General features: G+C 35.5%; 2 protein-coding genes across 2 annotated transcripts; one reads left to right on the forward strand and one right to left on the reverse strand.

The window, feature by feature from the left end:
- Positions 1-570: 570 nt before the first annotated feature.
- Positions 571-2,862, forward strand: LOC101310875 (uncharacterized protein At3g23325-like). Its single transcript, XM_004294341.1, has 3 exons — positions 571-649; positions 767-976; positions 2,537-2,862. Exons 1-3 carry the CDS (start codon positions 644-646, stop codon positions 2,582-2,584), a joined length of 264 nt encoding a protein of 87 aa, XP_004294389.1. The 5' UTR covers positions 571-643; the 3' UTR covers positions 2,585-2,862.
- Positions 2,863-3,539: 677 nt separating this feature from the next.
- On the reverse strand, positions 3,540-7,150 carry LOC101299752. The gene is made up of 13 exons (XM_004295774.1): positions 6,992-7,150; positions 6,841-6,888; positions 6,664-6,729; positions 5,900-6,241; positions 5,644-5,743; positions 5,368-5,416; positions 4,867-4,960; positions 4,700-4,771; positions 4,507-4,565; positions 4,227-4,295; positions 4,112-4,163; positions 3,684-3,761; positions 3,540-3,605 (listed from the first exon to the last, which is right to left on the reverse strand). Exons 1-13 carry the CDS (start codon positions 7,124-7,126, stop codon positions 3,540-3,542), a joined length of 1,230 nt encoding a protein of 409 aa, XP_004295822.1. The 5' UTR covers positions 7,127-7,150.
- Positions 7,151-9,224: the final 2,074 nt, after the last annotated feature.

Genomic DNA, 9,224 nt, shown 5'->3' on the forward strand with positions numbered 1-9,224 from the left:
GTTTTTGGATAAAATAATTTTAATGTCCATAGAAATTTTAAAGTCATGGGAATTACAATTCCATGAATTTAAATCCTATTAATTGAGAATTTCATTGTTTGAATTTCATGATGTGTCCATAGAAATTTCAAAATCATGAAAATTACAATTTCATGAATTTAAATCCTATTAATTAAGAATTCCATTGTTTGGATTTCATGACATAGAGTTTTAAAATGACAAGAATTTGTATTCAGACCAATCTTAGTTAAGGGAATTGACAAATAACGCTTATTTTGTGAGGAATTCAAGTCTGAAATTTAAGCTCCTAAATTTCACGATTATTTTCCCGTGAAAATTGCTAATTCTACAGGATAAGTATCCAAACGAGGGAAACCGTCCTAAGAAATTGGGAATTCCTTATGTTTGATTAAATTCTCAGGAATTCACCTACATCTAAACACACTGTAAATGTATACACCGCGCCAAGACGCGGGTATAATTCTAGTCTCTTACAAAATTGACCTATTGAATTATTACTGTTACTTCTCTAAAATAAAATATATTATAAATTAATCTACACACTCCATCGTCCCTTTAGATTCAGAATCTCACTCTCTCAACCCTACCCAGTTCGCACCGGTGCTTCTTCTCCGCAGCCAATATGCAGGTATTGTCAAAACCTTATTTCCAGTTTCATCATCAAACTTGATAATATTACCCAAAGCCCTGATTTCAAATCGTTATTTAACCTCAAATTGATAAGTGTATCTGATTGTTTGTTCAGGCCAGCGATAGGTTCAACATCAATTCCCAGCTCGAACACCTTCAAGCCAAGTACGTCGGAACAGGGCATGCCGACTTGCACAGATATGAGTGGGCCGTGAATATTCAGCGTGATAGCTATGCCTCCTATGTTGGTCATTATCCCATTCTTTCCTATTTTGCTCTTGCTGAGAATGAATCGATTGGGAGGGAACGCTACAACTTTATGCAGGTTCCTTTTACTCTCCATTGATTTTCATGTTTTTATTTACAAATTCCATATCTAAATAATCTGTTGTAATTGTTTTCGAGTTTTCTGATTTTTTTTTTGTGTTCTTTGCAATTCATGGTTTGCAATTTCACAGATTCCGTATCTTAATGGTCTGCTGTAAGTAACTAAGGATAAGTGCATTCACGTGTATGTGGGAAAATCATGATTAGCTTGTCAGTGTCAGGTCTCCTTCTGTTTGAATACTTTTCAGTAGAAACTATAGTCGTCGTGGCATGGACTGTGATGGTAGGCAGAGCTTTCGTAGCCAATTAGAGGTGGAATAGCCTTCTTGGATATGAGGTTTAGTGGGTAAAATGTAGTATGGTCATTAGCTCAAGTAGACATCGATTGAGATGTTAACAATGTTGGTTATTGGAGCATAACTAGGAGGATGGTTATGGGAATATTATTGGTAATCAGGACTTGAAAGGAGGGTTAAGTGGATAATGAATTTATGCCAAGTTCCAGAATGTACAGCTTAGGAAAAAAGAGAGGAAGTTCACTGGAAGGCCCTTTTTTTATTGAATTTGGTTTTTGTTTTAACTTTCGAGTAGTTAGATTAATGAATAACCATCTACTAGATTGCTTCTCACTACTAGTAGAAAGAAGATATGCCAAATAGGTGCTGTGCAAATGTAGGTTGGATAGGTTTTGTTATGTTCCCTCAAGTTTGTCTACAACAATCCTATGTGTTGAGTAGATTGCTATTGGTGGTAATTTAATCTGCGATTATGTTGTTTAAGCTGTGATGTTTCGTATACCTGGCAGGTGTGTCAAAACTATATTATGGTTACAGAGTTAAACTAAAACTTAAAAAGAGTTTTGAGTGGCCTTTTGGTCCCTTTTCATTACATAAAGAAAGGGAGCTACCAGTTCAGATACAAGTTACTATGTTTAGCTGCATAGTGATCTGGATATTTAGACCAGTGTTGTCTGAACTACTGGGGCTAACTATGTCCCTATGAAATACTGTTCTCAATGAATAAATATCCTTGCGTTTTCTCACACTGCCACTTCAGCATAAATTTAGCCTTAAAGTAGACTTCAGATTTTTCCCATGGACACATTATCAGTAAACATTGAAATATAATGATATGTTGATCTTCTAGGAGTGGGGAGAGCATGATTCCATCAAATAGGACCTGAGCTTCTGGAAGACTAAAATATGTCAACAGTTGATATGCCTTCTAAAGCTTATCGCACGACCTAGTTTCTTAATAGGACCTTGTGAGTAAAAACTTTAAAATACTGTGACTAAATTTAAAATAATTTATTTGGTGTTAGTGTTTCTTGGATGTACCTTACTCTCCTACTCTGACCCATTGGGCAAGCTCATGTCTGTTCCTTTATTTGTGTATCTTATCATGATGTTGTGTTACTTGGGGAAATGTCTGGTAACTTGCTTTTATACATATGGTGAACTTATATCTTAGGGAAGGATTAGATGAAGTCTTGGTTCTATTTTGAATTGCAGTATACTTGTGTGTTAATTCTACTTAAAAAATCTATTTTGGTCTGCAGAGAATGCTTTTGCCCTGCGGTCCTCCCCCAGAAAGAGAAGATGATTGAGAATGTTCGTGTAAGGATAAAGATATGAATGTTTCTGTTCTAGTATGTTCGCATCTTCTCTGTTTGCTAAAAGTAATCATATAGCAACACTATGTGCTCTATTTTCCTCCGATGTGTTGAGGCCTAGTTGGAATATTTGCACTTTTAGTTTTGGGTGGAGACAAGCTATGGTACTAAGATATATATCCTACTTTTATTTTACATGTATTTGAACAAAAATTACAATGTTATGAATCAAATTACAACATTGAGAACAAATTTACCAAATTTATTTACACTATTTACATGAAGTTAAACAAAATTACAACTATGAGAACAATTTGTTCAAAAAGTTGTAAAATGGTTGTACATTTTGTAATTACAATTATTAAAACAAGATTACAAACAATACGACTTAGTATTACCACTTTGACTACAGATATGTTGTCACATTTGTAAATGTAGGTATCATATACGGGTAGGTACCAAAGAATTTCCCGTGCTCTTTTGAGTAGTTAGAATGAAGAATGTAGACTTTCTAATAATAAATTTATAATTTTTCCAAAGATGTGTAGGACCAATTATATGATCATAGGTGTGAATGCTTGTAACATGACCTATGCTGTGCATGTAGAGCATGTTTACAATATGGCGAGTTGTAATTGTGATGTGGTTTTACAATTTTAAAAAACCAATTGTTACCAAAAAGTAGAGATTGGAAAATCAATAAACATGTAATTTTTCAAGATAAAAATTATAAAAAAAAACATTTAGTTTTCAACATGAGTGTTCCTTTCACTATGGTCTTATTCTTGTAAACTAGCTACATTTGTTCAAGCAACATATGCTCGATAGTATACCAGAATTGAAGTCACGAGGTCCTACTCTACATCTCTTACACCCGAGTCTAACCATCACGACAAATAGGAACACTCAGCAAATAGTAGTAAAAGAAACAAACTCTATGCAACTAGGGTCATTTTGGGGGGCGTTTGAGGTCCATTTCAACTTGCTGGATCGTCCATTGCATATTTTCCAACTTCTGTGAAAGCATGTTGATTAGTTCAGCATCAAGAAACCAAGTAGTAGAGTAATGGATAACTGTAAGCATTTCTATTACCTGTACAATATCATGGTACTGCCTTGCAATTTTATTGAAGTCGGCATCAACACTCTGATACTCACGAAGGCGAGTGACCTAGTAAAACACAAAAACAAATGGTAGAAGATATCCAGAAGGAGAGATGCAGTCTAAACTAGAACGTCCTAACAAAATGCCTTGAAAACCACGTCGAAAAAAAAATGCCTTCAAACCACAGATCATCAGCAAATAAATTATGCACAATTTATAGCTTGACTGGTTAGAACATCAGGATTTGAACACACAAACATGTATTGACAAATCAACCAAACAGATAATGCTAAAGAGAACACATTATGGCTAGAAGGGGCCTGAGATGGTTTCTAAAATCACTGAAATGTATCAATAACCAGGAACTGAGGATCCGCCTGGGAAAAGTGAAACAGAAAAGAATTAGAATAACATACCGCTTTATCATGTGTGATTGAAGCTTCTTTTGTAGCTTCAACAAGGTATTTCCTGAAAATGAGCTGAATTGAGCTACTAACCTGCGCTTTGTTTCAAAAGTCATCGATTACCTACCTTATTTTATGCAGGGCAGGGACTGAATCCTTGGAATAAGTGGCGTGCTGGAGAACATACTCCAGGCTCCTGAAACGAATCGGGCATATTTACAAATAATGTTAGGATAAATGAAAACCATGGTGGTAGCCGGAGATCAAAAGATTGAACTTCAGTAGAGATAGGAAGACCTCAGCAATAAAGATCATAAACATAAACATATGGGAAATGGTAACTAAATTAAGATTAATATCAATGAAAAAGTTAAATCATTGAAGTACAGAAAAACAAAGCTACAAACCTTAATTTTGCATCTATGGTCTCGCACCTTTTGCACAAGAATCCCTTTTGCAGTTCATCCTATATATCATTCGTTCAGTGAAGGTTCAAGAATGCCCCACAACAAAACAGAAGGATAATTTGCAACAGTTTTTAAGGCATATACTAAATTTTTATTGCTGAAAACATAATGATTCCATATACTATAAGCTTACATATTTGTGTTGATGTTGCAACTTCAAATTTCTGACCAGCTTTATAAGAACTCCCAATATCTGCTCCAAGACCTAGTTAATGCAAAAAAGACCTTCTGTCACATAACCTACTGAACAAAATATGGCTTGTATCCTGCAGGAACAGAAAGTATGTACTTGTTTCATACATTGTAGTATTCAGTAAATCTTCTATCTGCTGAATACAGATCTTCCTTCAAAGCTGCTTCCTTCCCTTCCAGATCCTCAGTTATCAACCTTACCCTGATATACTCACCAGAGAGAAACACATTACAGACCACATTATAACAGAAAGAAACAGAAAAGTAGTTAAACAATTATATATCAATTGTTCACCCAGAGCATTGGTCTATAGATACATCGCAATGTACAATTATAACCATAAACTCTGTCACTTACATAAGTCTATTAATCATAAATTATAATTAGTAGTTCTAAAAAGAGGGTGCTAACCTTCTAGCAGAGAATTACATTTTAACTGTTTTCTTGAAAAGTTTAAATTCTGTGATTGCAACTATTCATGTCAGCGACTAGCTCATGTAACAGACAATGTTATACGCCATATAATTTTGTCAAACATCAGCAGAAAGAACCTTTATCCATGCACGAAATTACTGTAAACTAAATTGCATTAAAAGAGTAACTTGAACCTTTCTTCTAACTCATCACTTGCATTTCTTTGTCCTGATGATGACCAGTCTGCAGCAATAGAGCACTGGTGTTAGTTACCCCTATTACTTCTATACATGGATTCCATAAACGTTATTGGTGTATTAAATTTCGAGGATATCAGCAAATTTGATCTCCCCATGGTCATACATAAACCAAATTTTTCTCTAAACAATAATAGAGAGAGAGAGAGAGAGAGAGAGAGAGAGAGAGAGAGAGAGAGAGAGAGAGAGAGAGAGAGAGAGAGAGAGAGAGACCTATGTCATCCATTACAAAAGCATCAGCTAACTTATCACATTTAGCCTTCAAACGAGCCTCAATCTCATCGGAAAGACACAGCTGGTATTCTGCTAGATCCTGCAGTTGAAAGATGATGTCTGTATTTGAACGTTCCATTTTATAAAGCATATATACATCAAAATATGATCTTAATTCTTCATTATAAAAGACTATTTCTAATTAAGTAACATAAATTATAAGAAACAATGTACAGAACCATAATAGACAGTGTACCATGTCAAAAGGGATTTGTTGGAACTGTGTTTTCCATAAATATGCAGGTGTAATTCCAAGAAAGCAATTGGGAAGGCCTCCAAGTCCAGGTTCCTCAACTGGAGTAGCACTGAGAGAAAGATTGCTGTTTGTTGTACTAAATTTGCTATTTACACCACTATAAGTTGGAGAGTTAGAACTTGATCCGGTTGTAAAACTGGTACCAGGACTATCGAAGGAACATTGTGACATTATACTTTCAATTTCTTCCTCATGTATATCACCATCTTTAGATAGCAGAGGCAACCTCAACTTCTGAGTGGCTTCCGCAATGATCATAAGATGCTCAAGTGTCTCATACAGCTGATATAGACATGAAAATGCCAATTACGATCAAATGTAAATGACGCATGTATCAGGGGAATACACAATTGACCCACATTCGTACTAAGGATTCATAACATTTGCATCAAATGAAGTCTGAATCATGATGTTATCTTTCAAAGAAAATCAAAATATACAAACTCCATTAGTGCATATTTCTGTTCATACTATGGTTATATATAAAGGAAATAGTCTTCCATGGATGATCACTTCTGATCTTTACGCCATCCAAAAGTATCTCTAGCAGTTCTAGCCAATTACATATAGTACTACGCCTTCTTATCATTCTTCATCGTAACCCATAAATTCATGAAACCGTTCCATCATGCATGAGGATCATGGTGTGGTTCCGAAACTCCGATAAATTGAGCAAATGAAAGAAGAAGAAAAAATATACAAACCTGAGGAGGGTTCCCCCAGCCTTGGTTGTAGTCTTCCACCATTGCAATTGCCTCGCTATAAATTGCCTACATTACAACTCAAACAAACACACATGTACACTCTTACATTTAAAACTCTTGTCGAATGTAGAAAAACTAGTTCAGTCATACAATTTGCATAAACTGAAACAGCGTTACCATGGATTCCAGGTAACGTAATCTTTCCCTGCACATTTCCTCCCTAGCCTGCAAAATCCGACATGAAATCAAAGGCATGGCATGTAATTCGATAAGATAGACAAATGTAGAGAGAGAGAGAGAGAGAGAGAGAGAGAGAGAGGGTACGTACGAGTTGGAGGTTGTAGTAAGTGGATTTGGAGACGAGAGAATCATCGGGAGCGAAGCAGTGGCGTGCCAGGTGATCAATGACTTGGCTCAAATCATGTAACCGGCACTGTTCATGTAATTGCAGTCTCTTCAACATTTCCTGTCGATCTTCTTCTTCTTCCCTATCGATCCAAAACGGTGTCGTCTTCGTTGAATCCTTGTTCCTCTTCTTTCTCTCCTAACGATATAGATGCCGCAATGCGAATTGCCACTCGCAGGAACTCAAATCGACCACGGTTGTTCCAAAATACAAGGGAACCTATGTGTATGGAAATCATGTCGTTTAGTTTGTGATCAATAGAGGCCCATGTCGTTTTTCTATGAAATCAGAATTCAAATCAAGGAGGTGCACTTACCCTCCTCCGTTCATTTCTTTCCGTTTGCTATTCTCTTTATTATTACTAGCCTTTCTGCAAGCGCGATGCTTGTGCAAAAAAACCGTCTTCACATGTGCGTTTAATTTTTGTTTTACTCTTTTAACACTAGTTAACTAATTTTTTATCAATGCATGTAATGTTTGTCTTTCTGTATTTTGTTTCCTATAGTTCACACTACATTATTGTATCATTTGACATGTAATAGTCTTTTTTATTAACATTCATTTACAATCAAAAGGGCATTGAATTTCTCAATTAAAAAAAATTATGGAAAGTAAGAGAAGATGTAAGGTGTGCATTTTTAAAAGATGTAGCAAATTACCCGAATAGTTACCCGAGTGATCCAATCACAGCGGATACCGGAAAACACTCCCTCCTCAATCTGTCTCTTCAGTCCGCCTCTTCAGTCTCATTCCAAATCGATTGGAATTTTAGATTTTTTTTTTTTTTGAGGAATTTTAGATTTGTTGTTGATAGATTCAGTGTCTAGCTAGGTATTCACTCATCACTTATCAAACTAATCGAACTCAGTTTCTCTTTCATTTCAATGAATTTGTGGATGAAAAGAGACAAACTCAGAAACATGACTGAGGGCTCGACAGACCGACCGGTTTTTGTTGGTCCCGGTAATTTTTAGATGGAGGACCGGCCCGGTTTCCGTGCATCCGGTCCAGTCCTGATCCCTTCAAAACAAAGGCCGGTCTGGGCCGTGCGCAGCCCTAAGAATAAGTCATATATATTTTGCTTGCTTTTGCTATCAGCTGTAACCAACTGTAGAATAAATAGGAGTGTTCTTTCTCTGTATTTTCAAGAATTGATCGAATTATTTTCTCATACAAAAAATTGCTTCCCATCTTCTCTTTGTTTCTTCTTCTTCAACCTAGCCTCTAGTTATGCTTTCAATATTTTTACCATTGTTTACTTTACTTTCAAGATTTTATTATATGAACCTTGATTTTTAGCACATAGGAGGGTCAAATTTTAGATAACTTTTCATATACATATACAATTCTAGAAAAAAAATAATAATAAGAAAAGAATGGTTGAAAATAAGAAGAAAAAAAATATATATATGGTTTAGGGTAGATTTATAAGTGTATGGCCAAAAGACGTATCTAGTTTTTGAGTTCATTGTTTAAAGAAAATGAATATAGATTCAAATTAATGAGATTGGTTTATATTTCGATTTTATTTTTTTTTCTGTCATAGGGTCAAATTGTGCGCGCGAAAGGGTCGCGCTCACAACGAAAGGGCCGTGCTCGCGCGTTATTTGTATTATGTTCACTTTTTTTAAACAACTGGAAATGTTTGAAAAGCTATCGGCATAAATAGAGGTGGACACTCATCTTTGAAATAGGTGTAAAAGAAAAATCATGAAAAGAAACAGAACCATTGTCAGTCTCAAATTCAAGTTGTGTGTTTGTCCTCTCATCCTTACATATTAAGGATTAATGTCAAGATATAGCTTGAAGCATCATCCCCTTGCACTATCATGACATACTGATTAGTTAGTTAACTGACCCGCATTGGGAGTCATATACACCTGCGCAAATGTCCAACATAGGCAAAAGTAGAAAGCAAACCTCAAGTTATTCATTGAGCAACAATCTCATTACAAAAGAGCAATCCTCCAAATTATTAGAGATTGTATCCGTGTAGAAGTCTAATGAATTTATAGTTAGCGTGCAATTTATACCAAAGCAACAAAACTAAGTTACATATTCATCAAAGAGCTTTGTTACTCTGGCACTCTATGCTTCCAATCACCTATTTGAAAATTGCCAGACTCTTATTATGACTTGCGTATGGGATCCAATT

This window comes from Fragaria vesca, linkage group LG3 (genome assembly GCF_000184155.1).
Source record: "Fragaria vesca subsp. vesca linkage group LG3, FraVesHawaii_1.0, whole genome shotgun sequence".
NCBI lineage: Eukaryota > Viridiplantae > Streptophyta > Magnoliopsida > Rosales > Rosaceae > Fragaria > Fragaria vesca.